At 44.3% G+C, this 15,399-nt stretch overlaps 1 protein-coding gene and 1 long non-coding RNA gene across 6 annotated transcripts in view; one reads left to right on the top strand and one right to left on the bottom strand.

Moving 5' to 3' along the window:
* The window catches only part of UROC1 (urocanate hydratase 1), a 170,934-nt gene extending 157,118 nt beyond the window's left edge, over nt 1-13,816 (bottom strand). For 2 of the 5 annotated variants that reach the window (XR_008316089.1, XR_008316088.1), the window contains exon 1: nt 13,568-13,816. Coding sequence is in view for 3 of the 5 variants with exons in the window: in XM_053295784.1 (XP_053151759.1) it covers nt 13,568-13,693 (126 nt within the window). In the remaining 2 variants the exon portion in view is untranslated. The remainder of the gene's footprint in view (nt 1-13,567) is intronic. The other 3 variants (XM_053295784.1, XM_053295783.1, XM_053295785.1) reach the window with 3 other exon arrangements.
* LOC128344847 (uncharacterized) lies at nt 10,358-14,115 on the top strand. The gene is made up of 3 exons (XR_008316093.1): nt 10,358-10,430; nt 13,487-13,542; nt 13,685-14,115. It is a non-coding gene; the product is annotated as an uncharacterized LOC128344847 (long non-coding RNA).
* Nucleotides 14,116-15,399: the final 1,284 nt, after the last annotated feature.

Below are 15,399 nucleotides of genomic sequence, written 5' to 3'. Positions count from 1 at the left end.
GGCTGTCCTTCTGTCAAGAAGGAAGCCCTCTCAACCAGATCCCCCACCTCTCTACAGTCTCACTGACAGTCTCGCTGACTGCAGACAGACAGCTCTCCCTGTCGTCTGGAAGTCGATGGGAAGGCAGGAGGAGGGGTGCATTACATCTGAACTGGGCCTTTGTCTCAGCCACCTCTTGGTCTATGCAGAACCCATGGTTTTACCATCACCCTTGAATAGGATGGGAACCAATTTCCCTAGCGGACTCCAGACTCATCAGGAAGCTCTCCCTTCAAAAAAAGAAAAAAGAAAAGAAAAGAAAAAGGGCCTCTGTGCATGGTCTGGGATACCCTTTGAAAATAATTCCTTGTGGGGAAAGGAAATCTGCACATAATCAGAGTCAATCTATGCATGGTGCCAAAATGTTTAAAAATCCAAGCTGACTATCCTCGAAATGTGCATGTTTAGTTATTGCCATCTTTTTTTTTTATTGCTCTTCTAGAGTTCACATACAATTTGAAATAGTTTGGCAGAAACTAGAATAATAAAAGGTCAAAAAGGAAATGGAGAAAGAGGAGGAAGATACCCAGGAAACAAAGGCGAGGAGCTGCGAAAGGGACAGAGAGTTGTAAAGAAGCCCTCTTATTTCAAGCAAACTTAAACCAACCTTACAGTCATGGCTCTGGACCCACCTTAGACTATTTTGTTTGTTTGTTTGTTTGTTTGTTTGTTTAAGAAAATGACTTTCCTACTGACAGTGCAATTTTCAGACTTTCTCTGAATCTACTAGCATTAGCTAAAAGGAAAGTGCATCTTTTGAACAACTGAATGTAAGCCGCAAACGTCAGGAAGCAAAATGTCATACTTAATATTTATAACTAAAGCAGAAAAATGACCTTCAACTCAACCACAAGGACATGGCCAAGGTATTTATTTGAGGTGTATTTGACATGGCACCCTCAACAATACTCTGAAGGGTGTTTTCCCATCAGGCCCATGTCATTTCCATTAACTCTAAAATACATATGGGACAGATAGACAGCAAGGAAAGACTAGTCATCTACATGCTGCTGGTTAGTTCACTTCTCATGTTTATTCCCTGCTTTTGAAGAGGTGCATGCCATGGTGTGTGGGAACAGCCCACACAGGTAGAGTAAAAAGCAAACGATACAGCAGATGCTGCTGGATCCAAGCTTCCCTTCCTACAACTCTTGTGGTCTTCATCCGTAAATGTTATTATGATTATGATTCTATTATCCAAAAGTGTATTGGGCTGTACAAAAGATAAAGCAAACACATCCTTGCCAAAGGAAGTTTAACATGTAAATGGTAAATACACGTTTAGGAAAAGACATACCATTCCTTGTGCAGATGCAATGTTACCATTACCTTATGAAAGCATCCCACATTTGGATTAGCCATGAAACTTTTGCTTTCAGAAGGAGAATGCAGCCACACAACATTCAGGCTGTAATATTATGACATAAACCCCATTCAGCGCAAATGCTTGGTCTCTGGTAATGCCAGTGTAGAACTGAAAAGTGCTGGTACTGCTTGGGAGACCCATAACCATATAGTTTGGGATGAAACAGGGGTTACTCATGACGGTGTAGTGTGGACAAGATGTGGTGACATCCACAAGATGTGGATAAATACCAGTTGCCGGGGAGGGATGTGCTAGAACCATGGTTTGAATGTGGTTCAAACACTTTTAGGGAAATAAGAAAGGGAACTTTACGGGAAAGGAGAGCAGGTGTCCCACCCCAGCAGGAAGCTGGAAGGGGTGGCGGAAAGCAGGTTCTCCCTTTCCTTAAAGTTCCTTTTCTCATTTCCCTAAGAGTGCTCGAACCACAGTTCAGACACATCCCTACATTGTGGGCTGTTTGTTTTTAGAGAATAATGAGGGTTTTTTTAATGAACCCTTTCCCTTCTCCCCACACCCACATATGCACAATCTTAAACTTTAAGGAAGATATGGTTTGTGGAGAACTAACCACTTGTTCTTTTGGGAAGGAGAGGTCTGTGAGTATAAAACATTGGGACTTATCCGTGCCATTGCAGCTGCCTGCTTGCTTGTCTGCCAATTAGAGCACATCTGTTTGAGCTATCTTGTAAAAAAAATGTGGCCGTAAATAATAACGTAAAGTGAAATGACATTCCAAATATAAACCATGGAAAATATCATACGAATATTAATTGCAGCTAAAAGCAATGATCAAGGTTCAGTTAAAGTGTAATCTTGAGGTTGCCATTAGTATTAACATCTAATAACTTAAGCATCGTTCCTTAACTCACATTAACCAAATGAATGTGGGGGAGGGGGAATGAAATAGCTGTACTTCTCCAAGATAGCTCTGATTATCAAAGCAAATGTTCCCATACAACTTGCAATCTTGCCAGCATTTGAAGAGAAATCACTCCAGCTACAGGCTGACATCCAGACTAAATTACTCATCAGTAGTCCCACTGAAATTAATGGGACAAGTGAGTCATGGTGCTGAAAGCCAAATTAGATGTGATCATGTGATGATGGAGAGGCATGAACGGACACCTCCAGCCTTAGTAATATCACATTTGGATTATTTCAGTGTGCTGTGTATGGGGCTGCACTTGAAGAGCCCATAGGAGCTGCAGCTTGTGCAAACTGCTGTGGACAAGTTACTATCCAGTGCTGCGCAGGGTGATCCTATCACTCCAGATCTAAAAGAGCTGCATTGGCTAGCAATTTGCATATGGGCTTGATTCACAATTCGGGAAATGATCTTTAAACCCCAAATGACTTGGATCCCAGGTATCCAGGCCTGTCCTTTTGCAGGGGGGAACTGGGGCACTTGCCCCAAGCCCCGCACCATCTCTCTGTGCCATCCTATGCTGACAGCAGAAGGAGAAAGAGGAGGACAGTGAAGATGCCAGGGCTCTTCATCATCGTTGTCCTCCTCCTTCTCTCCTTGCCATTGGTGCCGCCACCACCACCACTGCTTCCCACTCCTGGCATCTCTGCTTTGGGTGCTGGTCCCCTAGAGGAAGGCAAATCTGCCTCAGGGTGGCCCCATTCCACATCTATTTGCAGCACTGGCCCCACAGCAGTCACTACTCTAGCTGCTTCCTCCTCTTCAGGCTCAAAGTCTGGATTGTCCTGGCACCAGGCTTGTCTTAAGCAAGAGGGAAGTGGAGGCAAAGACAAGCAAGAAGAGATGCTGCTGCTGCTACTACTACTACTACTATGCCCACTCCACTGCCTCCACCCCACTCCCAGAGCCCCCTGGCTCCAACTGCTGAAGGCTGGCGGGTGGCAAAGTCCCATCTGGCCACTCATGCTGATGCCAGCAAAGGGGACCATCCCTGGCCCGCTGTGGGTCATTTGCCCTAGGCCCTGTTCCCACAAAGGAATGGCCCTGCAAGTAACTGAAGGGCACCTGCTTCCAACTCAGTCTTCCCAGCCTACAACATCTTCAAGGAAGGCCCTACGTTGCGGGCTGATGCCTGCCAAAGGTTGTTTGCCATTCATGCAAGACGGGGCCATCTCTGTAATTGCTCCCAGATTATGGAATGCTCTCCCTGGGGGTGCCAGTCTCTCCCTACAATCCTAGCCTTCTACGACTGATGACTGTGGGTTTTTTTTTACCCAAGCCTTTGGATAGTAGAGGGCTGTAATGCCGTTATAACTGGAAGGGTTGGTTGTTGTTTTTTACTGCTTTTTTGACACTGCTGATTTTGATGGTTTAGCTTGCTCAGTGAAGTGTCTGTTTTAGTCTGTACTTGCTTTTACATTGGCCATATTAACATCATGCGGAACTGCAGTTGAAGGGGCCAGCGGTTCTGCAAGCAATATGTGTGAATGTGGGCAATGGGAGGTAGGTGCAGCAACAAAACCAAGGGTTCAAATTTTGAACTCCAGTCTGAATCCTCAGGATGTAGTGAGTTTCTTCACTGCAACCTGAGGTTGGACACAGCCTGCAGTATGTCCGAATGCCAAACCACAGGCTGTGTCTGCTGGAACTGGAGTTAAGCATGATTGGCTGTGTGGGCTGTCCTTCAGTCAAGAAGGAAGCCTACACAGCCAGTTCCCCCTCCTCTCTGCAGTCTCGCTGACTGCAGAGAGGACACTCTCTGTTACATCCAAATCTGGACAGGAGAGCATGGGTAGGGGTGGAACTACAGGTCCATTGGACCTGAGGTTCCACGTTATGTGTGAATGCGGCCATTGTGTTTTCTTAGTTCTTTTGGTCTATACATTTAGAAGTAAAATAAAATAACTGTGTGCATGTAGGCACCCCTTTCAGACTTTTGGCTGAAGGCACAAGGCTAAGGGTGGCAGATAAGTTGATGCTGGGGTGGAGCCAGTGATGTGATCCTGCTCCCCACACTCGGTGTGTAGTGAACACATGGGAGGGTTGGTATGAATAGGGCTTAAGAAATCAACCCATTTCATTTCTCAAATAGTGCAACAGAGAGTTACTTTATCTGTTCAGATCATAAGAACAGCCTTGCTGAATCAGGTACAAGGCCCATCTAGTCCAGCATCACACAGTGGCCCACCAGATGCCTCTGGGGAGCCCACAGGCAAGAGGTATGTGCATGCCCTCTCTCCTGCTGTTGCTCCCCTTCAACTGGTATTGAGAGGCCTTGTGCCTCTGAGGCTGGAGATGGCTCACAGCCACCGGACTAGTAGCCATTGATAGACCTGTCCTCCATGAATCTGTCTAAACCCCTTTTAAAGCCTCCAAGCTGGTGGCCATCACCACATCCCATGGCAAAGAATACCATAGATTAATTATATGTTGTGTGGGAAAAGTACTTCCTCTTGTTGGTCCTAAATTTCAGACCTTCGGTTTCATGCGGTAACCCCTGGTTATAGTGCTGAGAGAGCAGGAGAAACATTTATCTCTGTCCACCCTCTCCACTCCATGCATAATTTTATACACCTCGATCATGTCTCCCTTTAGTTGCCCCATTTCTTTTTCTTTTCTTTTCTTAATGTCTTTATATTATTTTCCCAACAAGATAGCAGAAATAGAAAAGTAACATTAAAGAAAAAGATAAAGGATAAAAGTAACTTTGCAGTTAACATCTCTTAAACATCTCATCATTACATATATCAATTGGGAATTCAACAGCCCTCTGTTATCAGCCCTCCAAAGAACACACTCCCACCCACATACACATACAAGGTAAAGAGCCCCAGATGCTGTAGCCTAACCTCATAAGGAAGGTGCTCCAGGCCCCTGATCATTTTGGTTGCCCTCTTCTGCACCTTTTCCAGTTGTACAATATCCTTCTTAAGATACGGTGACCAAAGCTGTACACAGTACTCCAGATGTGGCCACACCATATATTTGTATAAGGGCATTATAATATTAGCATTTTTATTTTCAACCCCCCTCCTAATTATTCCTAGCATGGAATTAGCTTTTTTCACTGCTGCCGTGCGCTGAGACAACACTTTCAATAAGCTGTCCAGTATGACCCCAAGATCTCTCTCCTGGTCAGTCACTGACAGCTCAGATCTCATCTCTGTATATGTGAAGCTGGTGGTTTTTGCCCCAATGTGCATCACTTTACACTTGCTTACATTGAACCGCTTATGCCATTTTGTCTCGTACTCCCCCTGTTTGGAGAGATCTTTTTTGAGTTCCTCACAATCCATTGTGGATTGCACTATCCTAAATAGTTTAGTGACAACTACAAATTTAGCCACTTCACTGGTCACCCCAACTTCTAGATCGTTCATGAACAAATTAAAAAGCACTAGTCCCAGTACCGATCCCTGGGGGGCCCCACTTCCTACCTAACTCCATTTTGAAAACTGGCTATTTATTCCTAGTCTTTGTTTCCTGTCCTTCCACCAGTTACCAATCCACACATGAACCTGTCACCTTTTTCCATGACTGCTAAGTTTATTCAAGAGCCTTTCGTGGGGAACTTTATCAAAAGTTTTTTGGAAGTCCAAGTATTAGTATAGTTGTCAACCCGATCACCTTTATCCACATGCCTATTGAGACTCTCAAAGAACTCCAAAAGGTTAGTGAGGCAAGACTTACCCTTGCAGAAGCCATGCTGGTTCTCCTTCAACAAGGCCTTTTCTTCTATATGCTTAACAATTTTGTCCTTAAGTATGCTTTCCATTAATTTACCTGGCACCGAAGTGAAACTGACCAGCCTGTAATTTCCCGGATCCCCACTTTTTGAAAATTATAGTCACATTGTCTGCTTTCCAGTCCTCAGGTACGGAGCCTGATTGTAGGGACAAATTATATACTTTTGCTAGGAGATCGGCAATTTCACATTTGAGTTCTTTCAGAGCTCGTGGGGGGATGCCATCTGGCCCTGGAGATTTGTTAATTTTTAGTTTTCAAGGTAGTTTAGAACATCTTCCCTTGTCACCTCAAATTGGCCCAGTTCCTCAGCCGCTAAACCTGAAAAAGGGTATATGGTCGTATTCTCCACTGTGAAGACAGATGCAAAGAACTCATTCAGTTTCTCTGCAATCTCCTCAATAATCACTTTCACATCTTCATCATCTAAGGGTCCAACCACGTCCCTGGCAAGTTTTCTACCTCTGATATATTTAAATAAGTTTCTGTTATTCTCCCATCACTTCTAGCTATATGCTCCTCAGACTCTCTCTTTGCATCCCTTATTGTGTCCTTGCATTTCTTTTGCCAGAGTTTATGTTCCTTCATGTTCTCTTCATTTGGGCAGGACTTCCATTTTCTGAAGGAAGTCTTCTTCCCTTTTATAGCTTCCCTGACTCTACTTGTTAGCCACGCTGGCATCCTCCTGAATTTGTTGGTACCTTTCCTCCTTCTTGGTATACATTCCAACTGTGCTTTTAGTACTGTGGTTTTAAATAAGTTCCATGCTTTCTGGAGTGATTTGACCCTCCTGACTTTCCCTTTCAACTTCCTTCTTACCAGTCCCCTTATTTTTGAGAAGTTTCCTCTTCTGAAGTCCAACACACCTGTGTTGGACTTCCTTGACAATTCTCCACTTGCATATATGCTGAATTGGATCACACTATGGTCATTGCTACCCAATGGTTCTGCAACTCTGACATCTCACACCAAGTCCTGGGCACCACTCAGGATTAAATCCAAAGTCATCATCTCTCTGGTTGGTTCCACGACTAACTGTTCTAAGGCACAGTCATTTAGCACATCTAGAAATTTGGCCTCTCTGTCATTACCTGAATTTGAATTTATGCAGGTTAGGTGTGGGTAGTTGAAATCACCCATTATTACTGCCCTGTTGCTCTGTGATGCCTCTCTTAACTGTTTCTCCAACTCCAGGTCACTCTCAGCGCTTTGATCCAGAGGGCAATGGCATGTCCTTAGTAACACATTTCCTTTCAGTCCTCGTAATGTTACCCAGATTTTCTAGCTTATTGGAATCTATCCCTTCTTTGACATGCAGCGCCACTCCTCTTGCAACCCTCCCCTCCCTGTCCCTTCTATAGAGTTTATATCCGGGAATAATCGTGTCCCATTTATTCTCACCATTCCACCAGGTTTCTGTTACACTTACTATGTCTATGTTTTCATTAGTAACCAAGTACTCCAGCTCACCCATCTTGGCTCGGAGGCTTCTGGCATTGGTATATATTTATTATTTATTCATTATTTATTTGTTTGTTTATTTAATACATTTTATTCCACTCCAAACCAAATGCTGGGTCCCTCACCTGGTATTGGTGAGATGTTGGCTCACCTGGTGTTAGAGAAATGTTCACTCTCCAGAGAACATCTGGAGAGTTCCACACACATACAGAACATACAGTAGGTAGCGCTGGAGTATACCAGCCCTGTTCCTTGTGCACGTTCATCAACCCCCACCCCCACCCAGTTTTGAATGCCTGGAAAGGGCTGACGTTGCTGCTGTCAGAATTGTAGTATGGGGTAGATGCTTCTGACCCAAAGATCAGGCTCCCATGGGAAAAGATGTTCAGAGAGAGAAGCAGAGACAAGGAGGAGCCTGCAAGCAGAGGTGCATGATCCATTAGGGCCAGAGAGTTTCTTAAAGAGACGACACCTTCAGCCATAGGAACTGAGGGGTACAACGCATGGTGCCATTCTAAGCCAATGGAGGTGTAAAGATAACTTCCAAACTGTTCATTTATTTATCCTGACAGAGAGCCACTATAGCAATGTCTCCGAGCATCGGGAGCACCCACTTCCCCCTCCTGTGCCCACACAAAAATGGGAAGAGTTCATCTTCCAACTTTAGAAACAAACCAAGATAATCTGGGACATCGATCTTGACCGATCTTGATTTATTCTAACCAACTTGCTTGAAATAAATCAAGATCTGAAACTCACTTCAAATTCTGGGTCCAGAGCTGAGTTTATTTCAAGCAAGTTGGTGAGAATAAACAAGGCTGATCTGTTTGGATATCACAACCAATCTCAATATGTTTCTAATCCCTGTCGGAAGTTGACTGTATGGGTATGGGAGGATGGGAGATGTCCAGGCTCCACCAATAGAAGCTGGTCAAGGCAGGTAGGAACATAGCAGCGCAGCAAACCAGGAAGGCCTCAGGGCAGCAAGGCAGCAGCTGGGTAGCACAGTCATTGCAAGGACTAAGTCTGTTTATCATTAGTCATTGCAAGGACAAAGTCATTGCAAGGACTAAGTACAACAGTCTGTTGTACCTGAGGCTCTTAAATAGGAACAAGCGGGTTTTCACCTGGTGTTAGCTGTGTGTATTCCTGTTTCCTCCTCCTGAGGAGACTCCCCTGCCTCTTGAAGTGACCCTTCCTGTAAACACCTGTGAGCTGCCAGCCAAGAACTCCAGTGTTGCTGCTGTATCTGGATCCAGATCCAGTGGCAACATTGTTCATGAGGGCCAGGCAGAGATGAGGATGGGCGCATAATGGCTAAGCCAAGGACCTCTGGAGCATCGTCCTCCCCTAGTGCACCCTCCATTCAGGTGCTCCCCTGAGCTGCAAGGGGCCAGGTCAGGGAGAAGGGCCTTCACCTCTGTATCAGAAATTCCACTCTTTACTGACTTCATTCCTCTGAGGAATCTCCTGTGTTCCAGTTGGGGGGTTCCCTGACAGGGGAGCTTGCACTCCAGAAGCTCAGAAACATGGCGTGAAACCAAGATTTAACTGTGGATCTGTGTCACATCTGAACCAACCCATTGTGGTGTTAACTGTTGCTAGCCAACATTTTCTTTATAAGACAGACTGCGGGTTAATAGTCCAGAATGGCCAGCTGATGTCTTGCCCATAAGAGGAGAGAGTTTGCTGATATGGGTGGAACCTCTAGTGTGAATGGCTGAGTCACAAGTTCTTACAAAAGAAATTTCAGCTTGGAACTGAGAGGGGCTTTGAAAGTTCCCCCCATATTGCCCTAGCTCACCTTTCTTTGTGCCTGCTGCCTGTTTTGCCGAGGCAGCACTTCTCCCTGCTGTTGTTGCAGATGCCAGTTTCCCCACCACAACACTATGCAATCATGTAACATCATGGTGAGGGGATTTCTGGGTAAAAAGAATGGCAGCTGCCAGCAATTACTGGGAGGAGCTCTACCATTGATAATCTTGCCTGACTTTCCGCTCTCCTCCAAATCCCCAAAATGATGCTCCCCTACTTTGCTGCTTGCAAAACTGGGACAGCAAAATTACTGGCACCATTTTGGATTAGCACTACAAGCCAAACTATTTGTGACATTATATCCATCTTCAGAAGACAGTCTAAATGTGAAAGTAGACCAGAAGTCACCCTTTTATCTCTCAATATTAGCCACAGGAGCTCCAATCTGAGCTGAGAGTGTAACACGTGGTGGTGGTGGTGGTGGTGGTGGTGCGCTCTCCCTTGGCACTACTTTGGTACCAACCTCCCCTTCTTCCCAGTCACAATTTGCCCCCAGAGTGGCAATTAAGGGGTGTGTGTGTGAGAGAGGGGGGGGACATGGGCAATCTCATCATTTGGAAGCGAGAAAGATTGTTTCTAGCTGAAGTTAGCAAAAACAGGGAACAGAGCGAGGAAAAGCCTGCTAATCTCCTGAAGTGGCTCCCTGGGGGATCTTCTGCCTTGTCAGAGTGCCTGTTTGCCTCCATTCATACTCCGCTTGTGTATTTGTACAAACAGCAAATACTTCAAAAATGCCATAAATCTCCAATGCTCTTTCATTCAAAAGAAACCAAACGTAGAAACTGCACCTGGAAGTTCTCATGGCAAAGAGGTGAGCAACAAAAAGGAACCCAACAGACAAGTAATATGAACAGAATTCAGTGATTGCTTTGCATAGCAGCTCCCTGGTCAAATGCAAGAAAAGAGCTAGTTGCACAACCAAGGAATAAATCATTAACCCAACCCAAAGTTGACATAGTATACCTGGACTTCCAAAAAGCTTTTGACAAAGTTCCTCATCAAAGACTCTTGAGAAAACTCAGGATAAGGGGACAATTACATGTGTGGATTGCTAACTGGTTGAAGGACAGGAAACAGAGGGTAAGTATAAATAGAGAGTTTTCACAAGGAAGGGAAGTAAGAAGTGAGGTCCCCCGGGGTTCCCCTAGATGTTGGCGTAAACAGCAAGGTGGCCAAATTTGCAGATGATACCAAACTCTTTGGGGTAGTGAAATCCAAAACAGATTGTGAGGAGCTCATCTCTCCAAACTGGGGGAGTGGCCGACAAAATGGGAAATGCACTTCAATGTTGGCAAGTGTAAAGTGATGTACATTGGGACGAAAACCCCCAAATTCAAGTATACGCTGATGGGATCTGAGCTGCCAGTGACTGACCAGGACAGGGATCTTGGGGTCGTGGTGGACAGCTCATTGAAAGTGTCGACTCAATGTGTGGCAGCTGTGAAAAAGGCCAATTCTATGCTAGGGATCATTAGGAAGAGGATTGAAAATAAAAATGCTAATATTATAAAGCAAAATGATGGTGCAGCCACACCTGGAGTACTGCATACAATTCTGGTCGCCACATCTAAATAAGGACATTGAAGAACTGGAAAAGGTGCAGAAGAGGGCAACCAAGATAATCAGGGACCTAGAGCACCTTCCTTATGAGGCAAGGCTACAACACCTGCAGCTTTTTGGTTTAGAAAAAAGATGACTGCAGGGAGATATGAAAGAGATCCATAAAATCATGCATGGTGTGGAGAAAGTGGAGAAAGAGATATTTCTCTCTCTCTCATATAACACTAGAACCAGGGGTCATCCCATGAAAAAGATTGGAAATTTAGACAGGAAATTTAGGTCCAATAAACGGAAGTACTTTTTCACACAACACATAATCAACTTGTGGAATTCTCTGTCACAAGATGTGGTATGGACTACTAGTTTGGATGGCTTTAAGAAGGGTAAGGATAACTTCCTGGAGAAGAAGTCTATCAACAGCTACTAGTCGGAGGGCTATAGGCCACCTCCAGCCTCAAAGGCAGGATGCCTCTGAGTACCAGTTGCAGGGGAGTAACAGCAGGAGAGAGGGCATGCCCTCAACTCTTGCCTGTAGGCTTCCAGCAGCATCTGGTGGGCCACTGTGTGAAACAGGATGCTGAACTAGATGGGCCTTGGGCTTTTTTATGTTCTAAAGCCAGCTTCAGGTTTCAGGGGGCCTTTGGAAAACTGCCCAGAGGCCCACTCCTACTTAGGTGGGTCGGTGAGAGAAGTTGCTTTGCCACCACATGCATGCTTTGGTCACAGAGGTGGCCTGACCAGTCATTCTGAGAATCCTGGGTTTTCGGCAGCTGCCCAACAATGCCAACCTCTGACTAGGGTTGCCAATTCTGACTGAAACTACTCAAGATTCCACCACCCCCACCCCCACCATATGGTTCACAATATCAAGCCTTCAGTAGTTTCCTGGAGATCAGTGCCAATTCCTAGGCTCCAGGCCAATCCTAGAAGCCTTACCCTGATGCTGGTCTGACCAAGCCCTCTGAAGCTTATGTCTCAACCACATCAAACTTCCCCCTCCCACACCATCCCAAATTTTTTTTTGCTCCATCATTTCTTCATAGCAGTTTCTTTTTTTAAAAGATCAGAAGAGTGCTGATACTACCTGGTTTGAAAAAAGGAATCAATCTCCTTTGATTTGCATAGATTGGCTTTGTTGAAAAAGGCTTTCAAAACAAAACAAAACAACAAAACAAAACAAACACCATGCATACAAAAATGCCAGGAGTGGGGATGCAAGAGCAGACCGAGAAAAAGAGTACTCACTGCCACAGAATGCCATGAAGGCCCTAGGAAGCAGGAATTGAAACCCTCTGTTGATCTGAGGCATAGAGACATCTGCCCTCTAAGCCTCCTATTATGATGATGACTGTATATAAATGAATCCTAGATGATTACGGCTGTATATTAATAATAAAGTGCTATATTATTGTTATTGATCATAATAATTGGAACAATTTACCAGGAAAATGTCTTGTGCAATTGCCATTGCAGTGAATGGGCTCTGTACATAGGCAAGGGACTACATGGCTGGATATTTTAAATAAATACAAAAATTCAAGGCAGTTAACATTACAAAAAATGAAAACAATCCTAATTACAGGAAGGATGAAAAACCATATTAAACAAAGCAGCCATAAGCAAAAATCCTGTCAGCAGTACAAATACCTATCAAAATGAGAGCACTATACAGATGTTCCACATACACTGAACCGGCGGGGGGGGGGCACTGTGCTGCCTGATCACACTCCCCAATATTGATGTTCTCCCATGACAGCATGTTTGGTGGGGCTGTCAGAATTTACCTGGACTTTGACCCAGAGGGGGCCATGTGCCTAGAACCCCCTCCCTCACCTTTGGGACCCCAGAAACAGAGGTAACGCCATGCCAGGGCCAAACCCTGGCACCAAACATCTGGCTGCTTGGAGCTGCCCTTCCAGTGGGCCTAACAGGAAGGAGCACAAGGCCTTTTTTTTCTCCTTTTTTTTTTTAAGAGTATGAGCCCCTTTGGTTCAATAAAGCATTTTCTCATTCCTTTTGCATGCTGTGTAAACTGCTTTATTTCAGATTTGTTTTTGTTGAAAACAGGCATGTTGTTGTTGTCGTTGTCGTCGTCATCAACTCATGTGCTTGCTTTGAATCAGGGCCAGCCTGAGCTCCTGGATGGAGTGGGGCTCCTGTCTCCTCCACAGCCCTCTATCTGGAAGCAGACTTTGCTGGTTCACTAGCAACTTCTCTGAGCAATTGGCTTCAGCTTGCTGCCTTGCTAGACTCAGTTATGGACCAGTGTTCTCTCTAATTTTTTTCATCTGTGTGCGGAATAAGTTTTGTTCTGGGTGGCTGGCAGTATCAAGGCAATGTGTGTGAACATGCATTCAGAGTGGGGCCTTCCCAATTCAACCTGAGAGGCATCTAAAATTAACTGAGTGGACATAAAAACTATACTGTATACTGTGTGAGTGCAGGCAATTGTGGTGACAACTTAGGTTCCTTCCTTCTCCCTCTCCCTCTCCCTCCCTTTCCCTCTCTCTCTCTCTCTCTCTCTCTCGGCAATGACAGCAATGCCACTAAAAGTTATTTAATGTCCTTGCATTTAGGAACTCCAAATGCTGCAAACCATTGCAAAGTGAAGTTCTGCTGGCTTTGTCTTCAGGTGAGTGCCTAAAAAACTCTCTTACCTTTTCTTCCTGGGTTGTGAGATTGGGAGTCTTTGGAGGAGCATGAGGGATCCCACTCTTTCGGCCTCTGTTTTTGGGAAGGGGGCACAAAGGAAGCCCACTGCAAATTTCTTTCAGGCCCAACATGGCTTGCGAGAGAGATTAGGAGAACTTCACAGAGAGCTCCTGCTTGAAGAACAAGAAGATCGTTTCTTGGAGGAGGTCTGGAGGATCTACTACAGCAGCTCTGAGGTGAACCTCTGATAAAAACAGACCATCCTCTGACTTTTGTATAGGCACCTCCCATTCTCTGGGAAAAGACATCTTGTCTGACCCACCTATTCATTCTGTTTGGTCCTATTGGTTCCTCATGCCCTCTCCTACTAAAGAATCATTTACAGGGCAACTGTTTAATCTCTGCTTTTACCCTGTCATTTGAACTATTTGAACTTCATCTGCAATTGCACTTTGCACACACTTCATAAGAATGTTCTTATGTGTAGGACTTAAAACAACCTTTGAGTCTCTCTTGCACTATTACTTTTACTTATTAAAACATTTATATCCTGCCTTTTGATTCACTAGATCCCCACGGCAGCTTTGTGATTATTAAAATTCACAATGCAATTATAAAATAATTTGTCTTAAATCACAGCAATAAACCATTCATAAAACAGCCACCAACGAATAAACTGATGGCATGAAGAAGAGCCCAACAGTTGTACTCAAACACAATCAGAGGGCCACAAAATCCTGTGAAATAATGCAGCTTTTACCAGGCATCTGAAAACCACAAAGGGAGCAAGACAAACTTCTCTCAAGAGGAAGTTCCATACTTTGGGTGCCACCATGGAGTAGGCCCTGTCATAAGCAGCCACTCACCACATCTCTGGCAGTGGGGCCTCTGGAGGAGATACTATGAGTGGTAGGTTCATATAAACCCTTCATACAAATCGTATGAATTCTTATGATTCATGATTCCCATGAATCATATGGGAGAAAGCTGTCCTTCCTGTGGCCAGACCATTTCAGCACTTTGAACTGGGACTGGAAACAAACCAGGAGCCAATGAAGTTGTTGAAGAATTAGCATTATATCTTTGAATCGGCCTGCTAGTCTGTGCCCTGGCAGTTGCCACCTGTGCCATTTGTCATTTCCAGAAAAGGGCAAATGACATAAATAAAATGGAAAATATGAAAACAGTATTGTTATTAATATGGAAGGGAAATGCAGAGTTTGTATTTGTAATGGAAATGAACGTTTTGACCTACATAGTTTACATTAATTACAAAGCAATTAAAGCAAGAGCTGGTGTGGGTAACCCAGAAGAGAGTTATACCTGTCCTCTGTAGAACTGCAATAAATTTCTGAAGGGAATAACCCTTTTTCAAATGGTTACATTATTAATGTATACATGTGCATTTAAATTTTGAAATTGGAAATGTTTAGTGTTGAATTAACTGCCATTTCCAGAGATGGAGTGTGAGAGAGGGGGAAATTAGGCTTGCAAAAGATCCACGCAAGCTGCACCAGGCATTCCTCTGATGCAGTATACAGGTGAAACTCGAAAAATTAGAATATCGTGCAAAAGTTCATTAATTTCAGTAATGCAAATTAAAAGGTGAAACTGATATATGAGACAGACGCATTACATGCAAAGCGAGATAAGTCAAGCCTTAATTTGTTATAATTGTGATGATCATGGCGTACAGCTCATGTGAACCCCAAATCCACAATCCCAGAAAATTAGAATATTACATGGAACCAATAAAACAAGGATTGTCAATAGAACAATATCGGACCTCTGAAAAGTATAAGCATGCATATGTATTCAGTACTTGGTTTGGGCCCCT

Source organism: Hemicordylus capensis, chromosome 2 (genome assembly GCF_027244095.1).
Source record: "Hemicordylus capensis ecotype Gifberg chromosome 2, rHemCap1.1.pri, whole genome shotgun sequence".
Lineage (NCBI taxonomy): Eukaryota > Metazoa > Chordata > Lepidosauria > Squamata > Cordylidae > Hemicordylus > Hemicordylus capensis.
This window is presented reverse-complemented; position numbering and strand designations above follow the sequence as displayed.